Consider the following 13,442-nt stretch of genomic DNA (forward strand, 5'->3'; position numbering starts at 1 on the left):
AGGACCAAAATACAAGTGGATATTCAAGTGTGAGGTACAGAATGAGTAGCAAAGGAAGAGGTGTTGCGAATCTCCAAAGCTACGACGAGACTTTAACTGGGAGCGCAGGAGCAGACTCCTCCCTTCAGTATCACATTTAGTTCCGGACAGTAGAGTTCCCTTCAAAATGATGCCTTTTTTTTATTTTTTATTTTTTATTTATATTATATGCTTGCCACTGTCAGATCAGGCTAAGGCGGGCCTCATGGTAAAGGACGGTATGCTTCCTAGTAGTAGTAGTAGTAGTAATAGAAGTAGTAGTGGTAGTACTAGTAGTAATAGATGTAGTAGTAGTAGCCCCAGGTTCATCTGAAGCATGAACCAGGTGGACTGCAGACTAAAGTTGATCTGCTGTTCACCATCCTCCTTATAGGGTATAGGGAAGCAATTGAAGGACGTTTATATAGGAAAACCAGGTAAGTGTGCGATGGAGTGGGCCACGATAGGTTTCCAGCGGAGTATAAGTGCTGATCATGACAACTTAGGGCAACAGGTGTCATGATGCACCCGATTTACTGTGTTCAACTGTGAAAAATCGCAAATATCAAAACGTGAGTCAAGATATAAGCTTCATTAATCACTTTCACTACTGGAGGGCTGTTCTGAATCGAATAAAGTCGCCTGTTGGTGGATATCCTGTTTTTACTCTAACTTGGCCCAGATTTTCGTTATTTTGCAGCTAATTTCACGTAGCTCAGTGGCAGAAGAAGGCAATACTATGGCTCTGCCTTCTTCCCACAGCACTGCTTCGTGGCTAGCATCATATTCTAGTGCCAATCTATTGTTACATATCAGAATTCAGAGTGGAAAGATGGGAGTATTAGGCCAGGTTAGAGTAAAAAAAAAGTATACGCTGTTCACTTTAACTAAACATAAAATTTCAGTCCCTCCATCTTGTATGCTGAGCTATTGCAAAAACCACGCAGGAAAGAAACTGCAAAAGGACAAAAATTTAAGCCTAGTTAAGGTGGAAGAGCTTCTAGAATAAAATAATATAATCGACTTGAATGGCTTAAGTTTATTCAATCCTGTGACTACCTTTTCTTCTTCATTCTTGCAACATCCAGACTAATATATTGAAAGTCCTCTCGTACAGAAAGTGTAAATGAAAGCTATATCAGTTCGAGAAATCTGTCTGAAGGTACCAAGTAAATACAAAATACGTCACAGGATTGAAATGAATAACGTGCCATGTATAAATTTCCTATACTGTGACGCAGGGGAGCACATGACGGCTGCGTGACTCGTACTGACGTGATGAGACTCATGCGTTTCCCCTGACCTATTGAATTTTCAGAGCGCAGGTAACAGGCTTCTTGTGAATTTGAGTAAGGCATGAAGAAGGAAACTTTTGAATGCTGAATGCACTTCGTTTTGTTTTATTTATCAGTACTCTAACCTCGTTTACACTTGCAATAAGAAGTGAAAGTACCTAAACACAAGTACCTAGTGTTTAGAATTTGATTTTTTTTCTGAAAGGGGGGGGGATGAGATTTAATACGGAGTGAAATGTCTTAAAAGAAAATACGCTTGCAAGAAGAAGTGAAAGTACCTAGTGTTAAGGATCTGATTTTTTTTTTTTTTTTTTGAAGGAGGGGGAGATAAGAGATTAAACATGGAGTAAAATATCCTAAGGAAAATATGCAATTCACTCGGAAATGAAAGAAATTATACCATTCTTTTGATCACCTTCAAGACGCAAACCAGTTTACCCAATAGACCATTAATATGACGTTCCTTAGTAGCTTCCTTATGAGACATTTCCTCGAAGCTTGGAGATGGCAAGAGCAAGAGGCCGTCATCGGAGTGAATGGGTAAATGGATTCTTATGATACTCCTAATTATTTGATACCAGTCTTTATCATTTTAGACTCCCCTGAATTGATACTATTAGTTGATATTCTTAATTAATACTGTTCTTAAATATTTGATACTCTTATTGTTTGATACTCTTATTTGATCCGAAGGGTCTTTAAAAGGTGATTAAAATAATATGACTAGCAAACATAACAACAATGTTAACTGAAGGCGTTGGTATCAGATGGGTTTGCCACTAATAACTCCTTTCAGTGATCAGCGTTCCCTCCTTAGTAAAATTCGAAACAACCCATTAAAAAAAGCTTTATTAAGTCTCTCATAAGCTGAAAAAACAGTATGATAGGAAGAATATAATCAAGACGTTACCCTACTGAAAGGGTCTTCTCCAAGGAATGCAAAGTAAGTGGGAGTCCAAAAAGCTGGCAAAAAAGAAAAGGAAAAAGAAAATCAAACTAGTCACTTCCAGAAACCCACTATGGACAACTAGCTGAATGACAATTAGGCTAAAATGTACAGAGAGAGAGAGAGAGAGAGAGAGTGAGTGAGAGGAGGGGGGGGGGAAGACGTTCAAGGAGTAAACATGGGGAAGGGGAGAAATGGGCGGAGCTTGAACTTGTTGCCGGAAAGTCCCAAGTAAAATCTAACTAACCTTAACTTCCATGCTCTCCCTGCCATGCATCTTTAGCAAATATAATATGTCAGATGATAATGTCCTCACTTGTCAATCATGGTAATAGTTATTCCGTACACAGAAGACGGCAGTAATGTAGAACGGTTTGTACAGCAGTTACTTAACAGGAAGATATTGTGCGGGGATGGAAATAAGTACACAATCATAATTCGGTATTAGAAATTTTAATGGTAATTGGGGTGTAGAGAGAAATTGGCCATTTTAATCCATCATGGCAAAAGTTGTGAGTGGTTAAAACGAAGTACAGATGTGAACCAGAATGGATAGTTGGCACCAGAGTATGACATCATGGTGAAGTTTCATGACGTCAGCGATAAACAGTGCTCTAGAGGTAGCGAGGGGGTTCTGGCGTTCCTGCTTCTCCTGTGAAGTGTGTGTGTATTACAGGGAACATTACTTCAAGGAGCACCTGAAGAACACCACCTCACCAATATGAATACAGGAGGTGAGTAAATAGCACCAATTCCCTCACCAATCTCCTACAGACAACAGTGAAGGACGTCCTCAAGGTTTCGCCATACTGCATGTAGCCTGACAGGGGTTTTAAGTTTAATCCCTTCTGCCAAAAATACCAGCCACGTTGCCTATTCGCTTGCTGCTGCTTGAATTATGTCTAAGATGGATCCGTGCAAGATGGATGATTAGGCGACACGTGATTGCAAGGATGGTATCGATCGGAGTGGGCGTGACGGAAAAACCTTACCAACTCTGCTAAGCACACAGGAAGCGGCGTCAGACATGGGGTTAGCAGAACACGTGACCCACATTTAGCTTGAACACAACTATTTTCCAAAACTGGTATCCAGTAATGAAATTATATAGCATAAAGAATAAGGCATCACTTCTTCCAGTTCTTAGCAAGTCATTATGTACTGTAAATGTCCAGTGCCCTCCGGCGAATTATGATTTTCAGATTAATAAAATAACGATGCAAGTATTTTGTTACACTAAGTTTTCCCATTGAAGTAAAAAAAAAAAAGTGATTGGTGTAACATAGCAACAGGTGCACTCATCGAAAAGCATCCGAACGCTGTAAGCACAATCCATTTTGACACGGTCGAATCATCTGAAAATAGACCTTGTATGTATCTGTCAGCATTGGGCTACTGCATCATACACAGGAGCACCATACATACTAAGTGTTATGGCTGCAGAGTGCGTCATTCCAAAATCAGGCACACCAACCATTCCGAAATCACAAGCCCCTTTCTGCTCATTTTCGCATTCATTGTGTCCAGGTGTTCAGCTACTTCGCAAGTGTACTATACCTGAAGCTTCCAGCAATTCATTTAGCCTGAGGACGTCTTTCAGTTTGGTTAGCCTAATGCCATGAAAACTTGAAACCCTAGGACGACTGTACTTTTCATTTGTGTGTGTGTGTGTGGGTGGGATGGGGTTGGGTGGGTGCGTGGGTGGATGCATGGGTTGATGTTTACTCCCAAGCTGAAAGTTAGTGTTAAAACTGCACGGATTTTACTGGGGGTTGTCTATTGTAGGCTATGCAGTCACGAAAATTATAGAGTAACAAAAAGTGAAATTTCATCCCAAGAAAACTGCTAGACACTGATATCCTGCAGCAAACTAATATGAAAAGGTTTGTCAGTATTGCTTCTCCCACGTTGGTCGTAAAAGGTACAGCCATGAGCAAGAGTAAGCCCACTGTCCTTTGCTAGCATTGTGTTCTGCCCTCCAAACCTATAATTCTTAAAAAAAAAAAAAAAAAAAAAAAAAATATCCCTCATACTGTTTTTCCCCTTATTGCCGCCGCTGTTACCTTCTCTTGTCACAGCCGGCAGAGAAATATAACTTCTTTTTGTGACTGCACTCCATCACTTTAAGTATGTAAGCAGTGAGCAGAACCTTAAGGCTTAACCAGTCATGACTCGGTAAAGGTATTTGGAGTCAACTTCCTATTTTAATAAGATATTCACTACTGGTTATTCTTATTTTAGTGATCGTTCTTGTTTCCGTCCTTGGGTCACTTTTCACTCGATATTGTTGGAGAGGATATTCATTTTTTTCTTACACATAGGCATACAGTAAAGTCATTATACCTAAATATGTTATAGGAAGTAATAATACGGCAAATCTATACTTCATTTTAATAACAAATCTTTACATATGTACAAACACTAACTTTTGCCACGAATAAGTTAAATTCTTAACTATGATCGGCCAAACCCTCCTTAACTGGCCAACCTAACCACAGATGACACTTGCAGGGAGTAAAGTACACTCTTATTTATTTCATTTATTTTATTTTCAGGAGGAGGGTACCAACCAGCTCCAACGACGGTGGTGGTGATGCCAACCCGGAGGTCCATCGCCCCCTACTACATGCGTCAGGGCGTCAGGGTAACTCTTCCACATTTGCCAGTCCTTCCACACCTATCGACCCATCCACACCTGTCGACCCTTCCAAACCTGTCAACCCTTCTACACCTGTCAATCCTGCCAATCCTTCTATACTTGTCAGTCCTTCCACATCTGCTTTTCCCTCACGCCAGTCAACCCTTCCACACCTGTTAATTCCTTTACGCCTGTTAATCCTTCCATACCCAGTCATCCTTTACACACCTGTCAGCTTTTCCACAACTGTCAATCCTTCAACACGTGCTAATCCTTCCTCATTGGCTGATCCTTCCATACCTGCCAAGCCCTCCACACCTGCCAGTCCTTCCACACCTGTCAATCCTCCACATCTGCCAATCCTCTAAATATAGATAATAAATAATCCTGTATCACTAACGCTAAGCACAAACGTCTATCAATAAAAATGAAATAAAAAAATATTCATTGTTGTCCTGAAGAGGATAATGAAAATTTCTAAAACCCCTTCACAGTAAGTAGCCTCTCTAAACCCCTGGAAGCAGCTGAGTTTTTTCTTGTTTTATTTCTGCTATTTCCAGACGATTTTAGAACAGTAGGGGTTGGATATTGCCTTCATTAACCCCTTCACTACTTGCGGATTCTTCTAAAGCTAAATGGAATGAAGAGATGCCATTCCACGAAACCAGTCATGCTTTATCTTACCATCTATATACCGTGACTGTGAAATCTCCCTTTGTAAGATGGGGAAAAGTACAAAGCTCTCTTAATCGTAGTAACTAAAAGAGCAGAGAGAGAGAGAGAGACTGCTTAAGGAGTCCCAGTTTTATTGAGGTTCATGTCATACTCTCATTTGTATGTGTTTGTAGCCTTACCCGCTCCTGCTTTGCCTTACTCTCACACACTCTGAAACCCCTTCACACACACACACACACACACACACACACACACACACACACACACACACACACACACACACACACACACACACACACACACACACACACACACACAGCCACGCCCCACATACACTGCCACACCCTCCCCAGATCCACTGCATGCCCGTACTCACTACCACACCCCTTTCTGCCGTGCCTCTGTTCTCCTTACTCTCATCGATCACCAACACTTCTCACGTTCACTACACCCATACCCTGCCATACTTAAGGCTACTCTGCAACATCAACAATAAGCCTTTCTCCCATATCAGCACTCCACAACACTTATATTCTGACATACTTAGACTCAGCCTCCCACTCACACCAACACTGTCCCTCGTTTATTCTACCATGCTCATACTTCGACATACCCAAGCTCAGTCTCACACTTACACCAACAGTATGCCACTCGTATAGTCTTCCACGGTCCTGCTCTGACATATCCAAACTCAGCTTCACTCTCACACCAACAGTCTGTCATTCATGTAATCTACCACACTCATACTTCGACATAGTTAAACTCAGTCTCACACCCACACCAACACTGTCACTCGTATAGTTTGCCTTACTTTTACGCTGGCACATCCAGACTCACCCTCACATCCTCACCAACTCATTCCCACTCGAATATTTTGCCATACTTCTATTTTGCAACACCCAGGCTAAGATTCACTACCACACCAACCTTACCATTCCTATAGTCAACTGCATGCATAATTGTTCACATCAGAATCCTAGTCTGTCTTAGATGGTACCTTGCTACACTCAAGTACAAAACAGGTACTTTCTGGCCTCTCTCCCACACCAGCATTCTTTCGTTCTAATACTGTACTAGGACCACTTTCCTAATCAACCACATTCTAGGAAATCCTTGTGTACCTTCACGTCCACCCAAACTTTAATGACTAAACTTTTTTCCTCGTCCTCATTAAAACCCCTCAGTGCCGTGATGTATTTTTTTTTTATTTATTCTTGTTACCTCGAGACGTTTGCATTCAGCTTTGAGAAGATCAGTTTAAGTGAGGGGAGTTCATGAAGACTACAGTATATCTTACTCTGTCAGTTCGCTGTCTCCCTCAAGCTGCGTAATATTGTTTGGAGTAAGCATGAAAAATGGACGTCATGGTATTTCAGTTCTGAAGTGGTTAAATTCCTTTTATATGGGCAGCTCCCTACGGTTTAACACCTACACACACAACTAATGGGAGGAACTGAACTAGCGATCACAGAACAAAAGGCCCAACTTTTTCACATGACCAATATGGATGTGCAGTTTACTCCGTTCGTTTCACGCGTAATATAGTTTGGAGCGGCTCTTGTATGGCTTTTATCCACTAATGGTCGGGGTGTGCTAGGCTTGTGGGCGGGGTGGGTGTGGTTGTTAAGCTGGTGGTGTGGGCGGTGTGAGTGTTATCGCAGTGCATCAGACTTCCCTTCGTAATGTCGATGATGATTTAAGATATTGTAATTCAGATTCTCTTCACTGAGACATCTATACTCCCTTTGCCATGTGGAAAGGTATTACAAAGTATAAAATCTGTATTACACGTCTGTTAATGAGGCTTTCTTTTGTACTGTGGTATTCTCAGTGTCTGATTAGCATTTCTCAGAGCAGTTTGACGGTGCCATGCCAAGAAATCAGAATCTGTGCATGTAGTTCCTTCGTACATTTATGCACAACGAGACCCGTCAGGAAAAAAAAAATCAGCTTACATGCACCACATCCTGGGCAATATTCAGAAAAACAAAACAAAACAAAACAGGATTTCAGTCCAGAAACTTAGATTTGTTGAACAATAAAGTAGATGCATATTTACCCATTCATAGAGCTTCAAACATTTTTTTCCCTCTCTTACTGATGAATTTGACTGGTGGCATTTGTATCGTAGCCAGCCAGGATAAGCATACGGTTTAGAAGCCAGTTAACTGATACAGTAGAGTGATAAATGAAATGCTAGACAAATTCTCTCTCTTTCCCCTAATGATAAATGAGATACAGTCAGATTCTCTCTCTCTTCTCTCTCTCTCTCTCTCTCTCTCTCTCTCATATATATATATATATATATATATATATATATATATATACTCGTATATCAGTGGTATGGCCCACAGTATCATCCTTGTCCCACCCCACATTTGAAATATCATAATCTGCAATTTTGACGTGAATGCTTTAAAAATCGTGTACGGTTTTGACTTCCACAGTACTTGGCACTTAAGAGCGTATAGTACTATTGGTACGGCTGTGAAATTTATTGGAAATTAAGTTCTATCTATCTATATACCTAGGCTGCTTCCCCCAAGGAAAGGGAGGTAGCCGAGACAGGACGACACACTCCCCATTTACTCATCCATTCAAACACATTCATTCGCATCTTAGCCCCAAAGGGGAGAACGGACAGATCCTCACCGCACCACACCGCACAAGGGTCAACTGCGCAATGCAATCAGTGACATCCGCAGCAGGGCCCGACAGCAGAACTGGTTTACCCCTGCCACATCATAACAGACCCATCCCCTTACCCGCACCTGACCTGACCAGCTGATCAGACCAAATGCGGGAGAATATCCCCTCAGGGCTGCGTCATCACTTATTCATTCACAATTTCTCTCCATTTACTTTTGTCACGCACAGCCACTCTTCCTTGCTCAACAGACATCCCTCTCGCATCCAACGCTCTCTTCACACTGTCCATCCATCCTATTCATGGTCTTCCTCTCAGCCTTACACCTCTCACATCAGATCTAGTTATCTTTTTCACCAATCACTCATTATCCATTCTCTCCATATGCCCAAACCATCGCAACACCCTCTGCTCAACTCTACCAGCCATCTCCCGAACAACTCCAGTTCTCCTTCGCACTTCATCATTTCGCACCCGATCCATACGCGTCACTCCACACATACTCCCCAGACACCTCATCTCCATTACATTCAAACTTTTCCTCTCTGCTACACCCATATTCCATGTTTCAGCCCCATATAACGCAGTCGGTACCACAACTCCCTCATACAGCCTTCTCTTTACATCCATTCTAAGCGAACGACATTTAAACACTTTTTTCATTCCTCTCAGCACATTTCCTACTTCATTTATTCTAAACTTCACTTCTGCATCTATTCTTCCATCCACAGCAACATGTGACCCTAGATATTTAAAACAATCTACCTCCTCAAGCAACTCACCATTCAAAACTATATTCATCCCCCTACCATCTATCAACCTCGTACACTTCATCACTTTACTCTTATTCTCATTTACTTTCAATTTCCTCCTTTCACACACCCTTCCAAACTCCTCTACCAACTGTCTCAATCTCTCCTCTGAATCAGTCACCAGTGCATTATCATCTGCAAACAGCAGCTGCTTCAGATTCCACTCTCCATCATCAACATTTACCAGACTCAGACCTCCACCTAAAACTCTTGCATTCACCTCCCTTACAACACCATTCATGTAAATATTAAACAACCAAGGCGACATCACACATCCCTGTCGCAGCCCCACTCTCACGGGAAACCAATCACTCACAGCATTCCCCACTCTTACACACGCTCTACTATTTACATAAAAACTTTTCATCCCTTTTAGTTACCTACCATCAAGTCCATACAGTCTTAAAACAGTCCACAAAGCCTCCCTATCAATTCTATCATACGCTTTCTCTAAATCCATAAATGCCCAAAACACGTCCTTGCCTTTTGCTAAATACTTTTCACACACTTGTCTCACAGCAAACACCTGATCAACGCATCCCCTCCCTCTCCTAAAGCCACACTGCTTATCACCAATCACTCCCTCTGTACCCTCTCTAACTCTCATAATTAACACTCTACCATACACCTTACCTACAACACTCAACAGACTTATACCCCTAAAGCAAGTACATTCATACTTATCACCCTTGCCTTTATACAACCGGACCACACAAGCACTTGCCCAGTCAATTGGCACCATACCTTTCTCAAAGCACACATTCAACAATCTTACTAACCAGTCAACAATAGTCACTCCACCACCCTTCAGGCATTCCACAGCACACCCATCCATACGTGCAGCTTTCCCTGTTTTCATCTCCTTTACTGCCTTCTCCACTTCCTCCTTCGTGATCAAAGAATCATTTAACTCTCCCAACACATTTATTCCTTGCACCCTTCCATCCGCCACAATCTCAGCCACCCTTTCCTCCTCTACATTTAACAATCTTTCAAAATACTCTGCCCATCTCTTCCTTACTTCCTTAAGTTAACAAACTTATACTGTAGATTTTGTGTACTCTCTCAGAATAGGGCCTGGCCCCACCTTGGCTCCCCTTATCCGTGGCGACTGGTTACATCACTACAGTATTAACCTACCTACCTACACACCAGCCTACCTACCAGTCTATCTATCAATCTATTCATCTATATCTATCTATCAGTTTCTCTGAGTTTGTGTAGTGACCCCTCTCCTCCACACGCTCACACACACAGATAGGCGGGCTAGCGCTGGGCATCCCTTGCGTGGTGTGCTTGTTGCTCTTCGGCGGGTTCTTCGTCTTCTCGGGCATCATGGCACTCTCCTTTGCCAATTACGACGATGACTTCTGGGAGAAGTTCGATCGCAGCCATGACCCGGCCGAGGTTGCAGGAGGCGTCATGTTGACTGTTGGCCGTGAGTAGAAAGGAGTTATTAATGTTTTTCTGCATCTTTTTCACTGTTCACTTGTATATCCGCATCTTCTTCATTGTTATTAATGTATTTTTTCATCTTTTCAGCTATTGGCTGTTAGTAGAACGAAGCATATTAATGTATTTCTGCATTTTACAGTTCGATGTATGATTTTTTTTTTTCCCCTCACTATTGCCGGTGAGTAGGATTGAGTCGCTAATATAATTCTGCATCTTCCCACTGTGAGTGGGTTGTTATTAATCTGTTGGAGGTTTTTGATAATTTGTACATGGATCTCTGCCTTTTTCATTTTATAACCCCGATCAGTTAAAAGTATATTTGGGTTGATGTGTCTTGTTAGTCTCGTGTAAGGTCTCATTGTTCATTTAATTTTTTTTTTTTTTTCCAGTTATTTTGCTTGTGGCAGGGATCGGCATTTGCTGCTATGCTAAGGAGAAATACAAGACTTTTGACGGCACAGGACAAACTAATCCCGGAAGAATCATCACTCCCAGTCCTGGTTTGACTGCTCCTGGCCAACAAATCGCCGATCCCAATCAACCAGGCGTCAGTCCTGGTCAACCAGCGTATCCAGGTCAGCCAGCTGTTTATCCCGGGCAACCTGGTATACCCTACGGTCAGCCTGTCCATGGGGGAGTACCGGGCCAACCAGGAGGAATGGCGGTGACCTACCAGTACACGCCACCCGGCCAGGCAGTTCCTCCACCACAAGTACCTACCTCCACAAACCCCACTGGCTACCCCACTGCCCCAGGAGGCTACCCTACTGCCCCGGCTGGCTACCCCACCGCCCCAGCAGGCTACCCTACCGCCCCAGCAGGCTATCCTGCTGCTCCAACTGGTTACCCGGGCGCCCCAGCTTCATACCCCACTGATCCTCATCCTCCTGCCACAGACTACCCGGTTAAGGGTGATCAACCGCCTCCTTATGCGCCTTAGTGTGTGTGTGTGTGTGTGTGTGTGTGTGTGTGTGTGTGTGTGTGTGTGTGTGTGTGAACAAGTGCATTATTTCACAGGTGCTGAAGGACTTATTACAAGAGTACCATTTATTGTTAGATGCGGTATATAATGACCGTATATACTGACATTAAACATTTATACTGAGTGTATGATTAAGTTATACTAGGTACTTACTGTCCAATGAGTGACTTAATGGAGTGTATGATGTGGTTTGCTTAGAAAGGGAGAAAGTGTAGTTTGATGCACAGAATGGAAATGTGTATTGAACGATGTTTATATTGTAAGAATTCATATACTCTGCCAATCAATATGTACAGACTGACATATGAAGAGCCACGTAATAGGATGTAAACTTTGCATGTAGTAATTAATTTAAGATAAGAATATTAGGTAGCTTAGCCAGTGAATTATTTGCAGTGTACAGCATATTAGGTTTCATGTATGTCTTGTATTTTTTGTCAGTGTTTTTCATAGCTGTTAGAGTGTAATTTAAAATATTCTTGTGACCTAGTAGTCTACTTCGAAGGTATATTTTTGGCCAAACTTTATTATTTGGTGTAAATATAGCCTCAAAGACATAAACCTTGCTACAGAGAATACGACAGTTCTGGGACGTCAATTGTATAACAAAATTTACACATGAAAAGCAGCTGATTTGTTGTACTGATAGCTGACGATTCTTACCATGTCAGGTGAAGTAACAGAAAATGAGTCATGGTAGATTTGTCTTGTGAAGGGAATAGTTGTGCCAGTGCAAGATGTCAAAGCCTCTTCCTAATAATAAATAAAATTCATCATTTTCTTTTTATATTCATTGGAGCTGTGTTAAGGAAATGCTAAAATGATAATTGCATTTGAGGAATATATATATATATATATATATATATATATATATATATATATATATATATATATATATATATATATGTGTGTGTGTGTGTGTGTGAATATATGTGCATATTATATTCAGTAAAATGAATATGCTTATACTACAGATTGTAATGAACACTGAAAGCAATGTCCGAACATATTTTACAAGCAAGAGTTTACTGTCTGATATTAATGGTGTGTGTGTGTGTGTGTGTGTGTGTGTGTGTGTGTGTGTGTGTGTGTGTGTGTGTGTGTGTGTGTGTGTGTGTGTGCTGATAAAACAGGATACTTTGTCTTTCCCATTACTTCTCTCCTGATCTGATATTATGGCCGGAGCAAAATGTAACAATTTTTAGTAATAGTTAAGAATGTTAGAGGTCTTTTCAAGAATCTCAACTTTTTCTTCAAAAATTTCTTTATTTTTTTAACTTTTCCGCCACGCAGACGTATCTGTATGAGTTTTTGTACCTAAAGTGTTGCACAAAACCAATCTCTCTGAAACCAATGAGAAAAAGCACCCAGAGTCTCATAGTTTTAGCCTGACATAAAGCGGAGTGAAAACTCAGTACTACATTTTAATCCCTTCAATAATATGATGTATTTCTCTCTTAATTGTCTCTACTTTCAGACGATCATATTTGCCCAGAAAGAAGGTATTTGATCTGAAAGGGTTAGAAAAGGCCTCTGTTTAACGATTTCAGTGCAAGTAGTCATTCGTAAGTTGAATAAAAATCGTCTGAAACTAGCAGGCATAAAACGGATTGAGGGATTTGAGAGGGCTTTTCTTTTTAATTTATTGCCATTTTTTTTTTATTCACGTCTTGAATCTGTCTGATTTTTTTTACTGCTTTACTAATATATATATACGAGTATATATATATATATATATATATATATATATATATATATATATATATATATATATAAAAGGACGATGATGGCACTCAGTGACTATACAGAGATATTTACTGTTATTAAGTTTTGTGTGTGTGTGTGTGTGTGTGTGTGTGTGTGTGTGTGTGTGTGTGTGTGTGTGTGTGTGTGTGTGTGTGTTACATGTTAAATCCATTTTCGATTTCATATCATAGGCCACATATATATGTGCTAAAGTTTACTTGTTATATC

The 13,442-nt window shown here is 41.1% G+C and overlaps 1 protein-coding gene across 1 annotated transcript; it reads left to right on the forward strand.

The window, feature by feature from the left end:
- The first annotated feature begins 2,871 nt into the window (after positions 1-2,871).
- Positions 2,872-13,442, forward strand: LOC145394044 (uncharacterized). Its single transcript, XM_080268013.1, has 4 exons — positions 2,872-2,993; positions 4,815-4,903; positions 10,289-10,469; positions 10,876-13,442. Exons 1-4 carry the CDS (start codon positions 2,981-2,983, stop codon positions 11,424-11,426), a joined length of 834 nt encoding a protein of 277 aa, XP_080124139.1. The 5' UTR covers positions 2,872-2,980; the 3' UTR covers positions 11,427-13,442.

This window comes from Coenobita brevimanus, chromosome 26 (genome assembly GCF_032717465.1).
Source record: "Coenobita brevimanus isolate Jiangsu-jjx chromosome 26, ASM3271746v2, whole genome shotgun sequence".
In the NCBI taxonomy this organism is placed as follows: Eukaryota; Metazoa; Arthropoda; class Malacostraca; order Decapoda; family Coenobitidae; genus Coenobita; species Coenobita brevimanus.